Below are 24,964 nucleotides of genomic sequence, written 5' to 3'. Positions count from 1 at the left end.
ACAAGCTACGGAATACGTGTGCACATGTGTGGAACGTGTCCTCCAAGTGGACTCCAGAAAGTAGTAAAAATAGAACTGCTACATGTCCATGGGAGTATACTGCCTTACTTCCAAACAGTTTGTCTTCATAATAATGGATGTATGCTCTTAGTATACAAAACAAGGAAAAACATTTGGTAAATTTCTTTCACAAGGAAAATCTGGATACAGCATTGGAGATGCGAGATGAAAGCTGCTCAGTAGAGCATGAAACCTAAAAAAGTTGATCTGGATCTTCCGTGTTGTGGGGCCCATAGAGCGTGCGCACAGATTTTATTGGACCGAATGGATCTAGTTATGACAGTCAAATCATTGTGGTGCTCAAAAAAATGTATCCAGCGTTTTACAGATGCTTCTTTCATAAAAAAAGGATTTTTGGGCCACAGTGCATCACATGACATTGCAATTGCACGGTTTGGCCACTGCAACAGTTGGCTTCTAAGCCTGATGCTCTTCCTGGGGGCTTGATGAAAGCACCACCACATACATGCAGGCTAATTTTCTTTTTATATGTGCATGGAGCATCATGGAGACAAACTGGACCAGTAATGCTTTGTTACCCATAGATTCCATTGGATGCATGTGCGTTGCGTTCCAGCTCTGGTACGGTTTTGCTCTGTCGTCCGTTGTCCGGCAACCTCCACTGGTTGCGTTAAGAGTCTGGCACAGAGCAGCACCGCTGGACAGCTGCAGTTGCAAGACTGAGGAGTTCCCACAATAATTACATAACCACACGTGACCACAGTTATAGGTATATGTTTTAAACACAACAACACAAAGTGTTCCCAACCGAAGGATTAGAAGAAGTGCTTGTATTTGTCTCTTTTTTGAGATTTTTTGGCTGGCATCAACACGGAGTGTTTTATTATGAAAATTAGCCGGATGCTATGTTGTTGTTTCGGTGTATGACTTCCTGTCTGCTCTGTGCTGAATTTGGCTGAATTGCTGCGTCGTGCTGTGGCATCCAGCAGAAATAGAAGCCCCCTGCATATCTGCTCCGGAAGGGTCCGGGCTGCCGGAGCTGGGACAGAGCAGATACGCAGCTGAGCCAGTGGACGTTAACACACAGACTAGTGAAACATATCAGCTCCGCTGCCGTGGCGGAGCCGTGACGGAGCGGAGCTGGACCGGACACGTATCTGGTAGAATCTAGGGGTGACACAGCTAGCATGCTGCCAATATAAATAAGCTGTCTAACCTTTCATTGAGAAAACATTTATAAATACGTTGATCATCAGTTAGCTAATTTGTTTAATGCCAACTTCCTGCGGCACACAGTGCTTACAGTCAGTCTAAAGTCAACTGTAAACGTTAACATGTTTCAACATTCTGAGTCACCCTGAGGTGAGAAAACAAAGGGAAGGAGTTAGGGCTTTGCAAACATATGGCAGAGGAATAGAACTAAATGCACTTCGGGTTGTCTCGCATGAGCATACGGAGCTCTGTGGAAACAAGGTGGTAGGGTTGATCTAAAGCTAGAAACTAAACATTATGTGTGTGCAAGGGTCCACTAGAGTCACCAATACGCTTACAATACGCTACAACAAGCTTCAGAATACACGTGGGATTTGTCCTCCAAGTGGACTCCAGAAAGACATATAAACAGAGCTACACTTATTTTGATTAAATCATACAGCAGCTTTAAGGTGAAAACAGAAGGGTTGCTTGGGGATGATTTCACTAAAGGGGTTAGTGGGCTGATCATAGGACTTCCACAGTCCTGCCACTGAAGTGCTTACTTAAACCCTATATTGACTAGTGACTCAAATGCGTTATAACGAATATCTTAAACCAGCAGCATGTTTTTTATTATCATATGGAAAAATATTCATGTTCTACCTCATCAGATTATGACTCATGTCACCATTAATTTCCTGTGGGTTGACTTCACAGAAAAGGAAACTAAAGCTATGTTCTGTGATTGCAGATCAAATATTTGAGCCGTTTCTTAAAATGTGAGTACATTTCAACAGCACTTTATTATAGAAAACGTTACAATATCAGTTTTACATTTTTCATAATTTATGAAACAGGAACCAAATAAAATACAAATTTTTTTATATTTACCAAAAAGATTTTTGCTGAATGATTGTAAGACTGTCTAATCTTCAGCTTTAGTTCATTAGAATGAAGCTGGATGTTAAAGGTGACATATTATGCTCATTTCTGCTTGTTGACATGGGTCCTTGATGTAACATGCTTTGGTCGAAAAAACCGAAGGATTGAGCACAGCAGGGTTGTTTACACACCAGTTTCACAGGCCTGCTCTAAGCGGCCGGTTTCAGTGCTTTTCCGTTTTATGCTAATGAGCTACTGTGTGCGCCGCCCACTTCTTCCTGCCGGCCGGAAGACGTGAGGATGGCATCGCGTGACCAAGGCAACGAGCGATACTAGCAACTTTCAATAAAGTAGAGAAAAAAAACAAAAAAAAACAACAAACAACAAGCAATACACAGCGCGACGCAGCTTTTCTGTGTCCGTGCCTGCATACAACTGATCGTAGCACAGCAGACATGTAGCAGGTAGCCCCTGTCTCCGGCTCCAAAACAAAGTAGTGATTGCTTTACTGCAGATAACGTTTTGGTACTCTCAGGTCTGGTCTCTCATGCCAGCAGCTAACGCTACAGGCTGTAGCATTAGCTATACCGTTAGCTGTAGCCTACAGCTAATGCTACGGCTAACGCTACACACGTATTACATGTATACCAACACACAGGAAAACGGTCAGAGGACAGTCTCCCAGAGCCATGACATCTGCCAAACTACAGCAGCTCCTCGGGCTGTCACACAGTCAGCAGTGCATTCAGACAAGACACGCTTCTAGAAGTTTGCTTACACACTGTCCTTTAGCACAACATGCTAATGAATTAACGTAGCTCACTGGCCGTGAATAACAGAGACCAGTTCATACCGTTTCCTCTGCGTGTTCACCGCGGAACAGCAGCTAAACGTCCGCGAACAACTGACACACACAACTGAGACGATGTCACCCCGTCTCCTCTGTTTGTTCACCACGGAGCAGCAGCTCACTGTCTGCGAACAACTGAGACATTTCACCCCGTCTCCTCCCCATGTTCACGGCCGAGCAGTGGTTCACCGGCCGGTTAGAAGCGATAAAATCTCAATATCCTAATTCATTTTCTCAATTCACCGTCAAGTTTTAAAAGAGTGCTGATTTGACAAATTAACATTTGGTATCATTAACATTATCGTGAATCCTACGGCCAGTAAGCCCAACGTTGATAACTTCACATGTAATGTTAGTTCAGCCTCATATTTACACCCACGGTTAGCGTTAGCTCATGTGCTAAACGGCCAAAGTAACACAAACTATACTGTTTTTTAAATACTTAGAGTTCCATCATTGACAGTGGGTATGGATCCATCTTTTAAGGGACAATCTCGTTACCAGTCCAGCATTATACTGACCCTGGTTGCTGAAACAGTGTGTAGTGAAGTGACTGGCACAGACCATAACGCTTCTGCTCACTGAAGCTGGGACCCTGATAAACAAAAAGTAGCCTCTTCGCTCTGATATCCTCTTTGGTAGGGAGGCGATGTAGCGAAAAAGGAGGATCCGTGCATCCGACGACAGAGCAGCAGTGCTTGGCTTTCGGGTTGTACATGGTAGCGGTCAGGCTGTCGCGTACAAGTTAGCGAGGAGGAGAAAATGGCGGATCCTCGTTCAGGTAGCTGGCGTAATGTGGGAGGAGATACCCAGCGCGAGGGCGGGGAGTATGCAAAAGACCGGATTGTTACGTAACAATCCAGTCGAAATCCAAACGGCTCATTTAGAGACTCAATTCCTGACTCTGCCAAGTACAAAATATTGACTTAGTTGTCAAAACTCATGCTTAGGGGGTGGGGAGGCACTCCGGATACGCAAATATACATACTAGGGCCGGGACTCGATTAAAAAAATTAATCTAATTAATTAGAGGCTTTGTAATTAATTAATCGAAATTAATCGCATTATTAATCGCATATAAATATTTGACCTGAGAACAGTGAGAAGCAATTTTTTTCATATAGGTTTTAGTATACCATTGAATAATGACTGAATAAAAAAAAAAGACAGAAAAAAAAAAGTTCCTTTGTAATATTCACATTTTTGGGGATACTGAATTTTAGGTCTTCATTGAATGTTAGCCATAATTATTACTATTAAAATAAACCGAATAAATAAAGACATGGGATGTTTCATTCGGTGTGTAATGGACATATATATATAATGTATTAGTTTCACTTTTTGAATTGAATTAGTGACATAGGCCTTAATAAACTCTCCCATGACATTCTAATGCACCTGTACATCAGAAACAATAGGAGTGATAGGTACAGTAGGATATGCAATAATTAACTACTGCATACATCTTGACAGCTCTACTTTACACTGTTGATTTGTATAATCCCAACAGACATGTCCAGTGATTTTCAGCTCTCTGTGTTTACATGTGTCTGTTTTGATGATACAAGTCAGCGGTCCTGAAATGTGTGTTTCTCTTCAATTAAACACATTCTACATCGCGGAGGCAACGTCTTTCCACTTAGGGCTTCCTTCACCTTTGAAACGGGGCAGAGCTCTGTGGGAAACACCTGCCTGACACAGCAACGTAGGGAACCGTGCACGTCCGCGGCGCACAGCTCCACGGACATGCACGGGGGGAAAAACGGCGTCGCCGTCGCACCGAATGCACGCGGCTACGCGCTGCTTTGGGTTGTGAGCGCGCATGTCGCGCGTCTACATTGGAAGCTAATAGGTAGGCTATTATCAGTATAATCAGAAGCAACCATGAATGAGTTCACCTCAGTTTCACGTGATTGTCACTGTCAGCCTGTTAATTTTACTGACCTGAGCTGAGACGCACCCCAAGTGTCGGCGGCTTTTTAACTCGTTAAATAATTGTGCTCCAGTATAATCGGTACGCCTGAAACTCATCCAGTGAGAAATGTTCCGCGGTGCAAATATAAGTGCGATTAAAATGCGTTAATTTTTGTGTAATTAATTAATCTTAATTAACGCGTTAAAGTCCCGGCCCTAATACATACTAAAGCAAGGAAAAAGTCAGTTTTGCATAATATGTCCCCTTTAAGACAGACAACATCAGGAGTGTGTTTGGCTGTGTGGCTTCTCAGCAGACTGTGGTCTGAACTGAGACAACAGGATATAAAACACACATCATCAAACTCTGCTGCACTCAGGCTTTATGTCGAGGTGAAATGATGTGTGCAGGGCTGCAGAGTTTCAGTTCATAGACTGTTGTTTGTTTCACATGTCATGTTGCACACGCGCGCACACACACGCACACACACACACACACAGGAGTGGGAGCACAAGCCACTGCAAACATGATTAAAAAATAAATGCTTTGACGCTTGTATCCAGTGTACGTAACTTTATTTTGATTCTTTCTTTTTTTCTCACAAAAAACAAAAACTGGTGACTCAGAGGAACCAAGTCATGCTTGAAATTGGACAATGCATTAACTTGGCCCTCATTTAACAGAACTAATACGTAGTTTTGTGAAAAAGCTTACTGTCATCGATTTCGTCCACCTAACATGAAACATATACAGGGTCGTAATAAGCTGCTTTCAGACATACATGGTTGTAGTTCTGATGAGGACACACTGGTTCTTCTGTTAATTATGGGAAAAGGATATGAGTTCATCAACATTACACTGTAATCATGACATTTTCTTGTACCTGCTTTTATGGCTCTGAAGACCAATCCTATCACCAGAAAGCCTCAGATCCAAGATGGCGCCATGGAGGCTGCCTTGGCGTGTTGGTGCCCATTGTTTTGTCTTCTGCTGTGATACCCGGAGCTCTTTCATCAGAGAAGAGCTCATGAACGTCAGGGGAAAAACTTCAGCAGACTTGTTTCCCACTTTTTTCTGTTCAACAGTGGAATTAATGGACATTCTGGTCAAAGGTGCTCACCTTTGTTCATGCAGTTAAACACGGTAGGAGAGAGAGATGTGGTGGAGTGCTTGTACGTCTACACAAACGTGGACACCAGACTTCACTACCTGGAGTTATAACAATGACAAGCCCTGGCTCACAGCCAAACTCAGACAGTTATGGTTAAAGAAGGAGGAAGCATTTAGGAGTGGGGACAGGGACAGTTTTAAAGACTCAGGGTGCAAGTTTAGAAAGGTGGTGAGAGAAGCTCAGCAACAGTACTCTGAGAAATCAGCTCTCAGCCAATCACTCTGCTGCTATGACTGTCTGGAGTGGGCTACAAACTAACCCTACAGCCCCCCACTCCATAAATGACCTGCGCCTGGCCAACGAACTGAATGAGTCCAATGTCGATTTGAAAGACAATGAAGCAGACCTGACACCATCCCCCGTGAAACCCTTCATGAGCTCCAGCCCAGGATCGCCACCTCCCCCACTTCAGCAGGAGCCCCTGCTTTTCCACCGTGGCCCACGACAGCGCACCCCAACCATAATAGCCCTATTCACTCTGCGAGAGTGTGGGAATCATGTGCTGATTTTCCGCATCGCAATCACAACACATTTTAACAGCATCCATATGATTATAAAAAGTCGGCTGATACATGTTAAGATTAACAGGACAGCGGGGGAAACACGTTGAAAAAACCACACAGATATTAACGTCATGATGTGGATCGTCGTGCCTCTTTTGGATCCACAGTGCCGGCTTGCTGTATGAGTTGACACACTGGTGCGGCTTTACGCCTGAGCTGCTTGGTTCAGTGTCATCACCCTGGGTGACTCAGCCGTCAACACAGTGCAGTCCTACCACTTCATGTGCACCACCATTTCCCAGGATCTGAGGTGAGAGCTGAACACATGAGGAGGATGTACTGATGAAATTCAGCCTGCCAAAGACAATGATGGTGCACTTCTACACTGCCATCATTGAGTCCATCCTCACTTCCATCACTATCTGGTACGCTGCTGCCACTGCCAGGGACAAGGGCAGACTGCAGCATATCATTCGTTCTGCTAAGAAGGTGATTGGCTGCAATCTGCCATCCCTCCAGGACCTGCACACCTCAAGGACCCTGAGACGTGCAGTTAAGAAAGATGCACAATCCAGGTCAAACTTTTTGCACTACTGGATACACCTGGACAGTCTTTACCTACTTTAAAATCAGTCACACTCTATTTATATATTTTTATTTTTATTATGTCTTTGAAGTATTTTTAGTATTGTTTTTTTTTTTTTGCACCTACAGACCACAGCAAATTCCTTGTATGTGTAAACTTACTTGGCAATAAAAGGAATTCTGATTCTGATTCTGAAAGGATGTTGATATTTCAATAGCTGCCATCTGGACTGCCATGGAATTTTGTACTGACAATCATGGTCCCCAGAGGATGAGGGCTGTTAGCTGGCAGGGGCTCTTAGGGTGCAGTTTCTATTCAGCCATACTTGATACTGACTTTTCCAGAGGAAACTTGACTGATGAATTATCAACAGGCATTTTCTGTGTGTAGTGCAGAGGGACACAACATCAGTAACTGTTGAGGCTGGTATTTCTTGGTATATTTGTTCCCCTGTGGTCTTATGAACTCTGCCTCCAGCCCAACTCATGTGGTTTGATCTAAAAGCAAGAATCATCTTTTGACATTGAGAAAAAAACAAGTATCAGCTGATACACTGCCCATGCTGACCGAAAGGGGCTTGAAAGCGTGCAGCCTGTCTGAAGTGGGTGCATGAGCTCGACTGTGCCTCAGTGATGTAAATTATGTTTTTTTTAGTTCAGTTTATGATCTCGGGGCTTCTGCAGACTGTGATTACAGCAGACGAGCCCTATGGAGCCATTTGATGTTTGGTTGTTTTTCTGTTCTAAATCAAGTCTCCAGCTACTTCAGTTGTTTAGGAGAATGCTGCAACTCTGTTTTACTGTGAAGCTCCAGATATGTCTTGTGGACTACAAGACTGACTTTCCATCAGCATGGCGGGAGGAAATGATGAATTTTCATTTTTGGGTGAATTTTTCCTTTAATATCAATTATTCATCACCACTGTCTGACACTTCAGGTTCATATCATTGTTAATTCTCAACAACCATTTTTGCTATGAAGTTTGGAAAGCATCTGGTCCATAGTCACAAGAGGAGAAATCCTAATATTTTGGTGACAACCCCCAACCTTTCCTTGAGCAGCACCATCTCACAAAACTTCATTTGCCTTCATTTAAATTCCATTGGTGCTACATTTGTTTATTTTGTCCAACTCTTGTCATCATGTTTTGGGTGGTAATGAACACACCAGAAAATATCAGCACCACAGAAGCTGACATGCACAAAACATCATAGTATTCTGTTTATACAGTACATTTCCATGCCTCACTGCTGCCATCTGATTCTCCTGATTTCTTCACCTTTCTTCCTGTTCTACAGATTCTCAGAAGACATGTGATCTCTATGTTGAAACAAACAAGGACGTCACTGTGCAGCTGGACTCTAAAGTGCCAGAGATGGAACGGTTGCAATGGAAGCACAATAACAGCATAATCTTCCATCGCAGACGAAACAGCTTGATCAAAGGGGCTGAGGGGGATGTTGATCAAAATGGATCCCTGAAGCTGGCTAAAGTGGCGAAAAACAAAGCAGGGAGTTACACCTACGAGGTTTTTGATAATAAAGGGCAAAGAGTAGGGGAGAAGAGCAAAACGTTGTGTGTAATGGGTAGGTAACAATATTGTGAGCACATTTTTTAAATTTCCCTCTCTCTGCTGTCCCGGGGTCAAAAACAAAAGTCTTTATCTGTCGGGTGATGTGAGCATGAAATATTAACAACTATTTTTAAAGCAATTAAGAAGAGGAGTTTGTTGTCTCTAACTGCTGTGATGGATCTGAAACTGCATCAGAAAGCGACATTTGGTTTGATATTATCTCATGACTTCAGATCACAACGTCTGTTTTCACCATGACAGGATCATCAGTGTTTTTACAGTCTATGATGAGCACTGCTTAACATGATTGATCTGATCAAATCTGCTCCTCTCAGACCCGGTCCCGAAGCCTGAACTGAAGACTGATTGTCAGAGACTGAAGACCTCAGTCAAATTAACCCTAACCTGCAAAGTAGCTCAGGTGAGAACAAATTTATCAATATGACGAGTATGTTTTGAACTGTAAGCACTGTTTCTAATTTATTACATCATTTAAATAAGGGAAAAGACTTAATATGTGAAAAGCAAAATCCAGCTTTATTTCTAGCTAACTTTGGCTGTCAAAAACAGCCAACCAGAAATGACAAACAACAAACAACAGTCCCCTTTGATTCAATCAGGCCAAATCTAATAAAACATATTTAAATCTGCTAGATCTGGATTTTCATATTTAAATCTGCTAGATCTGGATCTGCATTGACACCAGCCTCTCGACTTTTTTTCCCCTTCAAGACTTGTGCATTCTTCCCTGAGAAATTAATGAAAATGTTGAAAAACATCTCACAATGTTAAGGAAATTATCCTGGATCCATCCCCTTATCTAGATCCGCACCAAAAGTTAATGGGTCTATTCTGGGCGGAGAGCCATCCTCCATCTGAGTTTGGTGGAAATCTGTTCAGTAGTTTTTGTGTAATCCTGTCGAAAAACCAACCAACCAACAAACAAACACCAATAACAACAAAACCTAACCTCATTGGTGGAGGTGACAGGCTGAATGTAGATTATTTTTCTCATGTTTTACTTCTGCTGGATTAAACCCTAACCCTAACCCTGCTGTATTGATTCTGATCAGTTGTTTAAACTGTCCATAATGAGTCCAACAGTTTTATAGCAATGTAATGATAGACCAGTGGACTGCTCTCAAAAACCTGGTGCCTACACTACCCACAATGCAAATTTGTGACACCACTGGAGGCAGTTTATCAGATTACTTGCAGCTTCCTCTGGAGCCACAAAAAGCTTTATGCTACTTTTTGACATATGCAAGTACTCCCCAACCCCTATACACACACTTCAATATGTACAGCTGTTTTCACCTTCAACACTCGTCTGTAGCACGACTAAAGATGAAACCCTAAGAAAATGGAACGTGTCCTTGAAAATGTGTTTGGAGCCTACAGTACTTTGTGGTTGAAATTGTCCTGCAGGCTGTTCCTCTGGATCTCTTTTGTTACAATCTGTAATCCATGATGTTTTTACACAGAAGTTCGAGGTTCTCAACTTTGCATGGCTTCAGAATGGCAAGGTATTGGAAAACAAAAAAGATCAGACTCTGCAGCTGGAAATAACCAAAGACTTGGAAACGGCTTCCTTCCGTTGCAAAGTTTTCAACCTGGTCAGCTCTCTGACCTCTGAACCCAAGAAACACAACTGCATTAAGCCTGGTGAGTATCATCCAGTGGATACTACAGCCACATGTCTCTAGGGCCTGTTGTAAACTACAGCCAGTGGTTCAGGCAACAACTTCTGCTCACGTAAGATGGAAATCACTGTTTCATTCAGTGTATTATCAACTACTGTACAACTGATTGCTACAGGAATTGTGTAATATCAAACATGTTCTTTAATGGAATTCTTTAATCAGAATGTTAAGGAGACATGCTGATTTCTTTTACTAGAAGTAATGCACAAGATAATGTTTGGAATCAATACTCTAATATTCTATGTGTTTCTTCTCCTCTCTCCTCTTTAAGGCTTTGTTTTCCCCAAAGAAATATTTGGAATTAATACGTGGTATTATGTTGGCGGTGGAGGAGGTATGTCTGTTCTCTTATGCAGCTCCACAGATTCTAATACATTTTAACTTTCTATAATGAAATGAGATTGAATACTGTGGAATTATGATTAAAGGAGTTGCACTTCATTGAAATATGCAATTTTAAAGTTGTACATGTCTTAAACAATCATTAGTATTATCCATCCTCTTCAGGTGTTGTTCTGCTGCTGATTATCCTCGTTATTGTGTGCTGCATTCGAATGAGACGGAAAAAGAGCATGCAAGTGAAAGGTATGAATTGTCTGTTTTGTTTTTGGTCAGATAATACGTAGGTTGACAGTTGATTATGTTTACACCAGCATGCTAGCAGGTAATAAAAAAGTTAATGCACAGCTTCGCAGGAAGCACTGGTGGTATTGCAGGTGTTACTGCTGTAATACACTGTAACTCATGCACTGAATGAGTTTTCAGACAGTACTGTCCTGTTTTGACTAAATGTTATAAAAAACAAACCCAGTGACTGAGACAGAGCTTCTTAGAGACTGTTTCATGTGAATGGACGAGCTACTGGACCTCCTGCTCCTACTACTCTCACTGCAATATTTCAGGGTTACTTGTGGGATACTATGTAAAATTAATTTAAACTTCCAAAGAGTTGATTTGGACAAACTATTACTGAGTTTAAGATTAAATGGAAAATCACAAAGCATACTTTAATAAATGGAGGTGAAAGAATGAGTGATGTCACCTTGTGATCGATTTAATAATTATTGTGCTGAAACAACCTGAAACAACACATATAAATGTTAAAGTCAGGCATTGTTTTATTTTGAACTGTACACTTATGCTTCCATACACTATTTACTATGTGTAAGAGCCATAAGAATTGTAAACAGAGTTGTTTGTTTGAGTCAACATTTTAAGTCTTGGTAGATTGAGAAACAGTAATAGGAATAATGACCAAAAATGTATTTAAAATGAGAAGAAAAACCAAAAGCTGTTGTACCGTCTTACTCCAGGTTTGCTGTGGACTGAGCACAGGGCACCTTTTAAGCAACATGCTGAGATATTGAACATATAAATATTTGTTGAGGAGCTCACAGAAAATACACTTTGATAAGGATAGATATAAATCATCAGATCTGAGCCAACATACATGCTTGTGTTCTTTCTCAACAGATGAGGAGGAGCTGCGTTTGGGGTGGACCAATCCTAACCAGCAACATCATCATCAACAGCACAGTCACCCCCCCAATCAACATCATCACCATCACCATCACCAGCAGCAGCCAGCCGGCCACACCGGTCCTCGCCAACATCGCTCCAAACAGCAGCGCAGCCAGCAGCGTCCCAGAGACCCTGCCCACCCCAACGGTCAGCCTCAGCCCAGCCCAAGGAGAGCTGCACAGGTATCAGGTTACAGCAGGCAGTCTGTGAAGGTTCACCTCACAGGAGTTTATGTAATTCAGTAATTACGACTGCTGCTGTGTGAAAAACTGAACTCATTTGTGTGTGTTGTGTCTGATCCAACATGTCTTCACTTCCCTTCAGGTCCCCAGACCTGTTAATACAACTGATGACGAGCTGCCTCCTCCTCTTCCACAGCCCAGGAAGAAAGCTCCCAAAACAGCCAGAGTGTGACACCAGGTGAGTGCTGGAGTTTAGACCACATCATCATGCCTTCCTCATGTCTTCACCAGCTCTTCTCATTCTCTTCACTTTTTTTTGCAGGTTCATGTCTCTTACAGTACTTCTCTATTGATGTTTCTGTTCTACTGGAGATGAAGAATTCATCCAAACTCAGCCAGGGAGAGCAGACTACATGTCCTTAGTCTAACATGATGATTTCTAATCACAAAGCAAAGTGAGGATGATTGTTAAAGTCAACTCAAACTATGAATCTTCAGAAGCTTTCAGTTTAAGAGCAAACTTTTATTATAATCATTATAATCTTGTTTTAATCATTAGGTTTTTCTGTTTTTTTTTCAAGATTTCAAACTATCATCTCATTAATCCAGTTAAATTACATCATTAAATGTGGTAGTAAAGGTGGCCAGAACTGCACCTTGTATAATATTCATTGTCAGAGAAGAGCTACCTCCTTTTGTCCTCTACCCTTCTTTCACTTTGTTCTGCGTTCCTCCTGTTTCACTTAAGGAGAAACTCTGATGTATCAGATTTGGAGAGACTATGGGGTATAAAAGGCCATTATTGCAAAAATAATGAGACATTAAGATCATAATTTCAAACTATTATTCAGTGTTCTTTTTTGATTTTGTACTTTCTGTAGTTTTAATGTAAGCTATCTTATATAATATGAATATTTAATATGGGTTTTGTTGCAGTAGATGACTCATATTCAACCCTCCAAAAATGACTTTATCCAGCATGGACAGGAAGTCAAAATAATGAGCAATGAGGAAGACCATGAGAGTCCAGAAAGCTGAAGGTTCACTTTGCCATTGATAATGAGTGCTATTATAACATCAATACGTTTATATTTAATTGTGTAAACTTTGTATTTGATTATGTCTGATTTTTGTTTTCTTTCTCATGCTTTGATTTGTATTTGACTAAATATACTATGACTAGAAATACAACATTACTTTGCTTTCTTGCCTACAGTTACATGAGAGGATTGTTCCACCCTCATGTTTGTACGCTGAGTAAGAAGCTTGTGTCAATGCAGGAAATACTCACACACCTCATTATCCTTCCTAAACAGAAAATACGACCGTACCAGTTAACTCAGTTAACCCAGTTAACTCCGTTAACTCATCGTAACACACAATTCTTTCAAACTTGACATAAACAAAGTGTCTTCAAACTGTGTTCAGTCCCAGTTTGGTGTCCAGACATGTTCACTCTCAGGCTGCTTAATATGGTTGAGTTGAGCCCCATGGCCCATGGTGACTCTGGTGACTTTATATATTTGTTGACTCTGGTGGCCCTGAGGATAAAAGCAGTATGAACACCAGTGCCTTCTGTCTTAAACTTCTTGATACTATCTTTATTTTGTAGACACAGCTGTTTGCAGGATGCATGACGATGAGGTATTGAATCTATTTGTGACTATGTCAGATCAATATGATAACGGTGAAACAAAGTAACTTTTGTGTTAGTGCCGTGCCACCAGACTACAGAGCAGCTTCTTCCTCTGTGACACTCCTCAATTCATCATCAGCACTCTGCCATAAAAAGATTTAGATTTTATGACTAATCTGACCCAAATAAGTCACAATCTGAACTGGAGACAGGCATTAACAATAACTTGCTTATGTAGCTCATATAGAGGCTTCAGTATTAAACTTACACAGTTAGATAACCAGTTCCTTGTAGTTTGTTTCAGTAGAACTTCCAATATATTTTACGTGTAATAGAGTACTTTACAGTGTGGTATTAGTACAATTACATGGTAAAAGATCTGAATACCTTCTCCATCACTGGAATGCATATATTTTGTTACGTTTGGACAGAAGCAGGCTAGCTGTTTCCACCTGCTTCCAGTCTTTATGCTTAACTAAGCCAGCCAACTGCCTGCTGCAGCTTCGTATTTCATGGACAGACATAAGAATAGTATGAATCTTCTCAACTAGTCAGTAGTCGGTAAGAAAGCAAATGAGCCTTTTTCCAAAAAAGTCAAATTATTCCTTAAAACAACAAAGTTATTGTTCAGCATCTCATTTCAAGCAGTTTCTCTCTTCTTCATGTACTGTACTGTTCAGTGTACTGCATCCCTCCGGGTCACCACAGAGCACTCAACATGTCTGCTGTTCATTTTTAGACCAAGACAATCTGTACACTGTCTTTCTTTTTTATTTACTGTTGCTTTTAAAAAGAAATCTACTTTCGGCCATGATGTCTCAAAGCTGTTTAAAAAAGTCTTCTAGCTGTGTGTTCTTGCTTTTCTCCTTGATTTTATTTCCATTTTTTACAGGCTGTAAAGCAGAATGTCATTTGAAGTGTTTTCATTGTAGAAGCAACATACTTTGACAGCAGCCTTTTAATATACATTTTACAAAAATACAAACTCTTTTATGTACATTTGTATGCAGTTCTTTGTAATCTCTGTAACTCTTTATAATAACATCATGAACATTTTTTACGGTTATAGTGAATTACAGTGTAGTTAGCAATTATGTCACTATTAACAAACAATAAAATTATTTATAAACCATTTATTAAGACATTGTCAAAGTTTATTAACATCAGTTTCAACTTCATCATAAACAATGTCTTAGTAAATAGTTTATAAATCATTTTATCATGTGGTAACAGTCACATAACTATTAACTATTAACTATGATTCACCATTTATTAATGACAGTTATTACTGTAAGTAAGTGTTACTGTAATTTCTGTCTTTGTATTTGTGAATGGATGAATAAACTACTAATAAAGACAAAATATATAAACAACATTTATGATTTATCTTTGGAAACTTGCTCATGTCTCATGGTCGTCTCATGACACAACTTTAATCTTAAAAGGACAAACAGGTGAACCTGATGGTGCTAACAATGTGAATACATGTCCAACATGTGTCGTTCAATGCAGCAGTTACAATAAAATAAATGATGTGAAATAGAAGCGGGGGAAATGAGTGTTTCAAACTGCGTCATTTTCACCTCTGCAGCTCTGTAGCTGTGTGTGTGTGTGTATCCTGTCTTTTTGCAGAAAAAGTGTTTGTGGTTTTGACTGTGTTCACCATATGTGCTGAGCTACTGCTTAGTGCAAGATGATTATCTGGTGTGTGTGTGTGTGTGTGTGCGTGTGTGCTGGAGGTTTTCCTGTACTTTTGCAGCTACTTTAAGGTGATCTACTTTTATTTCATACATCTCAATGTACTGTAATTTTCTGTTCTGTAACTCGTTATGCTACACTGTTTTTAATCTGACAACAGTGTTCTGTGTAAATGCTGCCATTTGATGTATTGTAGCAGAATTTAATGGTGCATTATGCAGGATTTGCCGGTTGCTGTGGTGCAGTAAGTAATTCTGGAGAAAGATGGTCGATAGTTGAGTCTCATTCACAGATTGTTGGTGTTTGAAGAACCACCATCCCAAAGCATCAGTGATTCTAACTCAGCAAAACACTATGGTAATAGGAAAGTGGAGGCAGAGGGCGTGGTCTCTGCCAGGATCCAATAGAGAAAGGAAGGGCCATGACATCACCAGTGGCTGACTTGTTCGCTCTCTGCCCAGTTATTGAAGGGGTTCATCTGTGCCCTCTCAGATTCACAGGTTATCTGTCTGGATCATGGTGTGTTGTAATTTAGCTAATGTTTCGTGTGATTTAAAGTTTGATTTGTATTCAATCAATTTGATGAGATCACATTATAATTTGACTCGCCTTCAGCCCTGTAAATTCTGCCTGTAATCATGTTTGGATACTATTTGGAGACCAACAGCAAATGAATGCACCCATTTGGAAAAATCAACCATCAGTCTGTTCTCTGAACTGTGTTCTTTCATTTTACAGAAGCATCTCTTCATCCAAGGTCATTCGAGAAAGATATGTTGGGTTTCAGTCACTGACTGTAGAAATAGAGTACAGAGCCACAGTGACAACACCCAGAGGTTTCAGAAGAGCCAGAATGAAGCTCAAAGTGGGTAGTACTGGTCATCACCATCTCTGCAGCGCCTGACACTGACGAAAACTCCAACTAATCAAAACGAGGAGGTGGAGCGTGGGTGGAGCTGAAGCGACCCTAGTTAGTTTAATAAGCCCGCCTAGCTGGAAGCTAGCTACTACTGTATAGGGGAGTATGAGTGCTACATATAAATAGAATTTTTTTCCCAAAAAAATACTGCTGATTCTGTAGTGTTAAATCTGATGCATGCAGTTCCAATAGGAGCATGAAACACTTGCTTCAACTGAGGCACGTCAATTATTGCTTTCAGTGCATGTGGGCCTGAACAGAGACAGGAGCTAAAACAGAGCATTCAGACAGAGGCTGAGTAGAAGTGCTGCAGTGTGCAAAATACACTTTATTTTGCACACTGCAGCACTTCTACTTCTACTTCTTCCACTTCTCTTTTTGAACATTTAAAGCATGTCAACATCTCTCTGAAACACATAAAATGAGGATCATTTGGGACCTTTAAACAAATAAACACAGAAATATGTTTTCTCATGAATCAGCTCATGACCACTGAGATTTTGATACAGTGCATTCAATTATCACTTTGATATGCAACACTGATGGACAATATATTAACACTATGAGCACTATCTTTGTACACAGTATATTTTATACACATTAACATCTGAGAGGACAGTCTAGTTTTTGTTCTGTCTTTATGTTTTCTAGTTCTGTGGCTTTTTATTGTTTGTTATCAAACTAATTTATTGAACTAAATTATCTGTAGGAAGGAGCATCAGACAGAAACACCCACCAAACATCGTACATGCAGAGATGTACTGTGTGTGCAATGTTGGTGTCAAATAGAGAAAACCATAAAGTTTTAAGATTTTCTCTGATTTTCTGAAGTCTGTATTGACCCATTATCTCCACTAGGTGGTACTTAAGCTTCATGCTCACAGGGCCAACCAGTCAAGTCAATCAGCTGGGATCCACCAATCCACCCCCTCAAACACTGTCGGAGACTGAGTACATCCTCTACATTCCCTGATACACATTATAAGGGACAGTGTATGTAATGTGTGCTGGGGTGGGAATGGACGAAGTCACAGGGCACTCATTGTTTTACTGTTTAAAATGATGAACAGTGTTTTAGAATTCTTGTAAGCTTTGTTCCTATATGATAACGCTCTTATCCAATCTGATCAGTCAAGCTAAAACCCTTTGTACTGGAGCTCTCCCTATCACATGACCTGCGTTGGTTGTATCTCTGTTCTGTCATAGCATCACAATACATTTGTATAGCTACTGTGAAACATCTTTCTATATACAGTGTGTAATGGTACATTTTAAGGATGATAAAAATGGAATTTGTATTCTTTGCTAATGAGGTTAATAAGGTGTGTAACCATAAAACCAGACCGTTGGGACAGGCCACCTAAAGGCTAGCAGACAAACTGTACATTTATTTGAGATATCAAATGGATACCAGCATTAGCAATATTCATGTGAGTTAGTCGTCTGTAGCAATTACAAGTGTGCAGTTTTCTTTTGTTTATAGATGTACCTGTGTAGTGATTGTTCTCAACAAACCAATAAGACTTCGTCGGTAGGTCGGTAGCTGCATTTTCAAGACCGCATTTCTAGGACCCTAGTTTTTCGCCACAGCGCCAACTACCGAATTGGACAACTCTGGAGATAGAGGGTAGGAAGTACGTATGCATCTAGACGAGCGTAAGACAGACGACAAATAAGTCTGAGAACTTAAAGAATAAAGTTTTATTTGATAGACAAACAATTGAAGACAGAAAGATGACCTTTAAAGTGTTCAGTAGTGCTGTTACCTACTTCACAATCTGAGGTTTGAATATTGAAGGGTCTCTCTCTCTCACACTCTCTCTCTGCGTCTCTGTCTATCTCTCTCTCTGTGTCTCAATTCAATTCAATTCAATTCAAAGGGGGCTTTATTGGCATGTTGACACATATTGGGCAGCAAGATATGCCCTGTCTCCTTCTCCCAGAGTATTTTTCATTTTGAGATGTCATTCAGCTCTTTGAAATCTGAGATTACAGAGTTGAACTTGTTAAAATAAATGTTCCTTGTTTCATTTAATGTTTTACATTGTAGGAGAAAGTGCATCTCTGCCTCAACTTCACCTGACGAGCAGTGACCACATGTTCCGTTTTCTTTTGGTTGCCATGATTTTTTGTGTCTTCCTTTTTGGATTGTCAGTTTGTGGTCACCAAGCCTGTACTTGGTGAGGATCTGTCTCTGCTTTCTATCTCTGACAGTAGAGAGATATTCTGCAAATTCATAATCTCTTTTTAGGGCTAGATAACATTCTAATCTACTTTGGCTGTTACTTTCTTCTTTCCAATGTTCCAGATATATTTCTTTATTGTGTTATAATTTGCTTTACTCTGGTGTTTGGAGAGCAGTGTTGTGAGGCTTGCCAGACTGTGTCTGAGAGGGGGCAGTTAGCCTCAGTACCAACTGACATAGGGGACTCTTTTCTGGGCTCAGCTCTTGAGTTTGGAGGGCTTTGGAGTGGAAGGAGCTGAATTTCAGGTAGTTAAAAAAGTTGAGCGATCCCTTTTGAATGTTAATCAGTGGGTATCTGCCCAATTCTGCTCTACATACATTTGTTGGTGTGTTTCTGTGTACATGTAAAATGTATCTGCAGGATTCTGCATGTAAATGTGGCAAGAAGGGGAGTTTTTTAAAGTTAAAAAGGGGGGAAATCTTTACAATTTCATATCTAGCAATGGCTATGTTGACCCCTGGAGATTCCGGAATCCCAGCAGTAGGCAATATTCTTTTTATTCGCATGTGCATCAGACCTTTTCTCGAATAGACTATTTCTTTGTAGATGCTAAACTTGTGCCAAAAGTGACAAATGTCTCGTACCACCCAATTATTGTTTCAGATCACTCACCGGTGTCCATAGATGTTCAGATTTCCTCCGGACCTCTCTATCCCGCCCAGTGGCGATTCAGTACCTCACTTCTATCAGATGAAAAATTTCATAAATTCATTACTAGTGCAATAAAGGATTTTATTGCTCTTAACCAATCTGATTCAGAACCTATCTCTAAAGCACTAATATGGGAGTCTTTAAAAGCATTTCTGCGAGGTCAGATAATTTCATACTCTGCACACATAAGAAAATTAAGGATGTCAAACATTCAGAAGCTCTCATCTGATTTAGAATCAGTAGACCAGCAACTCGCAACCGCCCCTTCTGATGATCTTTCAAGGAGGCGCGTGGTCTTATAAACTGAGCTAGATCTTATCACAACTAATGAGGCTGAGCGCATCTATCACTTGGCTCTCTCCCTCCTACATTGAGACAAGCCTCTATTAGTGTTCTTTTAAAAAAGGACAAAGATGCAGATATATGTACCTCCTATAGGCCAATTTCTTTAATGAATGTCGATACAAAGATTCTTGCAAAGGCCTTGGCCCGCAGACTTGAAAAGGTCCTTCCGACAATTATTTCTAAGGAACAGACGGGCTTTATAAAGGGCCGTCAGCTCTATTATAATGTTTGTACTTTGTTAAACATAATCTACTCTAAAGAAACAAGAGCCACACCTGAAGTAGTGATTGCGATCGACGCCAAGAAGGCTTTCAACCGTGTTGAGTGGAACTGCCTATTTGCGGTTTTGGCTAAGTTTGGATTTGGTGAAAGTTTTATATCATGGTTACGCCTTCTCTATACGCTTCCCTGTGCCAGTATTACCATTAATAATACCCAATCCGGCTACTTTTTTCTAAATAGGGGTTGCAGACAGGGCTGTCCTCTCTCTCCTCTCCTGTTTGCACTTGCAATAGAGCCCTTGTCTATGTATTTGAGGACCTCTCTTACTTTTAATGGCATCACCAGGTCTCAAACAGAGTTGAAATTGTCACTATACGCTGACGACCTGTTACTATATGTCACAGATCCAGTTAGAGCCTGCCCCTCTATTGTTTCATTCTTTCATAGATTCGGCCGGTTTTCAGGGTATAAAGTTAATGTTGCCAAGAGTGAATGCTATCCTGTTAATAAACTAGCGATGCAGCTCTCCCAGTCAGACATTCCTTTCAAATTGAGTCCCTCGGGATTTAGGTACCTTGGGGTTAACATAGCCAGATCTTTCCAATCTCTTTATTCTGAAAATTTTTCTCCCCTTTTAGCCGAGATTAAGACAGATTTTCAAAAATGGGGTTCCCTTCCTCTCTCCTTGATTGGGAGAATAAATACTGTCAAGATGAGTGTCCTGCCAAAATTTTTATTTCTTTTTCAATGTTTACCTATATTTTTGCCCAAAAGTTTTTTTAAAACGGTAGATTCGATCATTTGTCATTTTTTGTGGAATGGCAAAACACCTAGAGTTAGACAAAAAATACTTCAGAATTTTAAGTTCTACGGCGGTCTCTCTTTACCAAATTTTCAACTTCTACTACTGGGCTGTGAACATAACTAAAATTATACTCTGGTCCAAGTCAATTGATGTACCCTGGTATCAGCTGGAAGCACAGTCATGCTCCCCAGTCTCTCTCTCTGCTTATTGACCGGCCCGATGGCAGCTAACCCCTCTGGCCTTACCTGCAACCCTGTGGTTAACGCCACGCTCAAGATATGGTTTCAGTTTAGGAAACAGTTTAAATTTACTGCCCCAGCAGCTTTAACCCCATTATTAAAAAATCCTGTGTTTAAACCCACGTTTACTGATCCCACTTTCTCCTTATGGCATGATAAGGGATTTTTTGGTCTTTTCCAGATCTAGTCACTGAATTCAATCTTCCACCCTCCCATCTCTTTAGATATTTCCAGGTGAGGAACAGGTTTACAGTTCTATCCAATCATATGATGATCATTTACCCATCAAAACAAGGGAGACTTGGGAGCATGAGTTGGGGTTGGTCTTTGATGGAGACTGGTGGGAATCTGCACTGAAGGTCATTCACAAAACCTCTATTTGTGCCCGCCTGACCCTCATACAGTTTAAAGTTGTATTTAGATGCCATTATTCGAAGACTAAGTTGGCACAGATTTTCCCAGATATGGTAGATGTCTGTGATAGATGTGGAGGCACATCCTGCAATCTTACGCATATGTTTTTCTCTTGGCCAACTCTGTCGAACTTTTGGCAGATTTACTTCAACACCATGTCTAAGGTATTTTCAAGAACTATTCACAGTTCACCACACATTGGCATTTTTGGTCTTGGATGACTATACCCTATATTCTACTAAAGAATTGGAAGTTATAGCTTTTACCTCACTAATTGCTAAACGCCACCTCCTTCTGAATTGGAAATCCACAACTGCTCCCTCCAGTACACAATGGATTAAAGAGGTTATGTATTTTTTGAAAATCGAGGAAATTAGATATTCAAGAAGGGGGAACTTCAGTGGGCTGGGGCCTCAGTGGGAGGCAGACTACTGGGAAAGTGCCGCTTCTCACTAGTCTGGGGTGGAACACTACAGAAACTACAAACAAACAAAACATGCACTAAAAGTGCCCCAGTGCCTACTTGCATACAACAGGAGTGAGGTTCTCACCATGGTGCCTAGCCTCCCAGCTGATGACACCCAGGCCGCACTGGAAATCAAAGAAAGAAACAGAAATTAGCAAAATGGGCAACAATGGCCAAAATAAAGCAAAAGCACTCAAAATAAGAGTGCAAATAAGGCCAAAACAGATGAAAAAGCTGGTCCAAAAGGAAAAGAAATAGGAATAAAGGCAAAGCTAACAAAAACAAAAGCAGAACAGAAAAGCAGCAGGTGAGCCACCTTCTGCAGGCAACCACCACCAGGGACCAGCAAGAGACTGAACTGAGCCATCTGATGCCTTTTATACTGCACCTGGGCAGGGGGAGGAGCTAAGGGAGGAGCCTTGCTGGACTACCTGGGTTGCGTTCACAACCTTCACTGAGGTTCACTAAATAAAGATTTTGTTGGATGTTTGTCCCAACGGGTATAGCTCTGATGACTGAGTGGACCCCATATTTCACTGCCGTACAGTGCAATGGGCTGGATGACACTATCAAATATTTTAAGCCAGATTTTGACTGGAATTTGGAAATTATAACATTTTCTCTTAATTGCATGTAGGGCTCTTCAAGCTTTTTCTTTTAGTGCATTCAGTGCCATGTTGAAACTCCCTGATGCTGTAATGGTTATACCAAGGTGGGTATAACTCATGCTATGTTCAATGATATGATTATTTATGGTAAATTGGTGTTTGTTCTCCAGACATCTGGGGTGTTTTTGAAAGATCATGACATTAGATTTCTTCATATTTACTGCCAGGGCCCAGTTCTGACAGTACTTTTCTACTATGTCCAGCTGTTGCTGTAGTCCTTGTTCAGTGGGAGACAGTAGAACAAGGTCATCAGCATAAAACAGAGACTTCACCTCTCTATCTAGGAGGGAGAGGCCAGGAGCAGCACATTGATCCAACTCAACAGCAAGTTCATTTATATACACATTAAATAAAGTCGGACTTAAATTGCAACCCTGGCGTACACCTCTTCTCTAGGTGAAGAATTCAGTTTGTTTGTCTCCAATTTTAACAGCACACATATTAACCAAATTTGATTTAACCAGATCATACATTTTGCCCCCTATACCACAGTGTAGAAGCCTGTAATAGAGCCCTTCATGACAAATAGAGTCGAAAGCTTTCTTGAAATCAATGAAACAAGTGAATATCTTACCATTTTTTGTTTGGTGTACATGTTTGTTAATTAAAGTGTGAAGGGTCTCTCTCTCTGTGTCTCTCTCTGGAGTGCAAGCTGAGAGGAGGCAACACGCTGTGAGGCCGTGCTTTGTTTTCGTACTTTTCTTTTCTTTGTTTTTCTTTATATTTACCTATTTTCCTTTATTTGGTGGCGGGGATTGGGTGGTCAGTGTTTCTTGTAGTTCATTGGGTCTAAATTGTTTTTTTTAGGAGTTTGATCCTTTTGTTTTTTCGGCGCAGTGGTGGCGATGGCCACTACGGCCGGAGAGGCGGAGGGCAGGGCCGTACTGGGAGACATTTTCAGGCCAGGAGTCAGTCATGTAACCAGACCTATTGTACAATCTAAGGTTGGAATATACAGTAACTTTTATGTTTGGGCTGGTAAATACAGTAACACAATAAACAATCCTCAGCAAAATCCACTAACACACTTAATAGAAGAGAATAAAGGTTTTGCATAATAAGTAGTGCCAAGGTTACAGCTATACATAAAAAGTCATGTCATGTAGAATATCAACATATTTTTTATGTGTAGCCTACAATATAACCTAATAAACAAAGACAACTAAGTCCAAATCAAACAATTAATCAGCAATCACATAATATTGACTAATATTTTATATAGGCTTTAATTATCATACCTGGGAATACTGATGAACCCCAACCTAAATCTAAGGTTGGAATGCATAGCTTTCATGTTTAGGCAGGGATACATAACAGCAAGTCAGCAACAGACAGCAAAATTCAACAACACTAGCGCTTAATAGAATAATGCTGTAGTGCCAAGACAGCTATTATTACAAATGAGAGCCATTTATGTCAAATGGCAGTGCCTGGTGGTGTTCATATGTCTGCAACCTGTTGCATGTTGTTGCTCTACTGTAGAAATGATTCGGAATACTCCCGGTTCTCCCTATGGCCAGTCCGGGCCTGGCGGAGGGTGGAGGTGAGTTTATGCTGCACAGTGGCATCAGGTGTGTGCCAGATGCTGATGCCTCAGTGGAGGACGTGCTGCTGGCTGTCAGCGAACAAGTAGGCTGCCAAAATCTGGGTTAGGGTTAGAGAGCCTGCGTTGTTTTGAGTGTGGGTGTTTAACTGTACTGTTGATCCGCATCTAGACAGGAGGAGTGAAGAGCCACATGTGGGTTCAGCCAGTGTTTCGGGCGGGATTTTAACAGATTATGATCTGGTGGATACATGGAGGGCTAAAGACCCAGACAAGAGGGGCTTCACATGGGTGAAAGCAGGACCCGATAGAGATAGTGCAGCTAGGTTGGACAGGACATATATTTTCATAGACTGGTTAGGACACAGTTGTCCCCTGCAGTATTTTCAGACCACTGGATGGTCCAGTGTCCCCTGAATATTTACTCAGGACGTAGGCACTCTGTATATTGGAAATTCAATGTGAGGCTTTTGCAAGATGCCCTTTTCTGCTCTTCTTTTAAAGAATTTTGGGTGGTTTGGAGAGAAAGGACGGAGGAGTTTGATTCACTCAGCTTATGGTGGGATGTGGGGAAGTGCCAAATTAGACACTTTTGTCAGCAGCATACAGCATCTGCTATTGCGGTGATGAAAAAAGAGCTATTTGGAGGATGGAGAGCAGCATAAAGGAGGTCGAGGAGAGGATTATGGAGCAGAACACTGCAGAACAGCGACAATACCCTGCTGAACTTAGGAGAAATTTGGGCTCCGTTCACCAGGATAGAGTGTGAGAGGCTCTTGTAAGGGCTCGTTTTTCAATGTCAAATGAAATGGATGCACCTACCTCTTTTTTCTTTGTGCTGGAAAAACGACAGGGCCAGGATGGACACATGCACTGCTTGCGTCTGCCTGGCGGGGGGGGGGGGGGGTGACAATTGAGCAGTCTGAAATGAGGGAGGGGGTTGTGGACTTTTATAAGACACTGTACGCAGCAGAGAACTGTCATCCAGCTTGTGTTGGGGAAATATTGGAG

General features: G+C 41.0%; 1 protein-coding gene across 2 annotated transcripts in view; it reads left to right on the top strand.

The window, feature by feature from the left end:
* Nucleotides 1–14,869, top strand: part of cd2 (CD2 molecule) — a 33,608-nt gene extending 18,739 nt beyond the window's left edge. Inside the window, exons 3-10 of one of the 2 annotated variants that reach the window (XM_084347048.1) lie at nt 8,421–8,708; nt 9,031–9,116; nt 10,183–10,360; nt 10,670–10,732; nt 10,906–10,983; nt 11,872–12,101; nt 12,244–12,339; nt 12,424–14,869. In XM_084347048.1, the coding sequence (XP_084203174.1) occupies nt 8,421–8,708; nt 9,031–9,116; nt 10,183–10,360; nt 10,670–10,732; nt 10,906–10,983; nt 11,872–12,101; nt 12,244–12,333 (1,013 nt within the window). In that variant the 3' untranslated portion in view covers nt 12,334–12,339; nt 12,424–14,869. Of the gene's footprint in view, nt 1–8,420; nt 8,709–9,030; nt 9,117–10,179; nt 10,361–10,669; nt 10,733–10,905; nt 10,984–11,871; nt 12,102–12,243; nt 12,340–12,423 lie in introns of both variants that reach the window. The other variant, XM_084347047.1, reaches the window with a different exon arrangement.
* Nucleotides 14,870–24,964: the final 10,095 nt, after the last annotated feature.

This window comes from Pagrus pagrus (assembly GCF_965226575.1).
Source record: "Pagrus pagrus genome assembly, chromosome: 24".
In the NCBI taxonomy this organism is placed as follows: domain Eukaryota; kingdom Metazoa; phylum Chordata; class Actinopteri; order Spariformes; family Sparidae; genus Pagrus; species Pagrus pagrus.
This window is presented reverse-complemented; position numbering and strand designations above follow the sequence as displayed.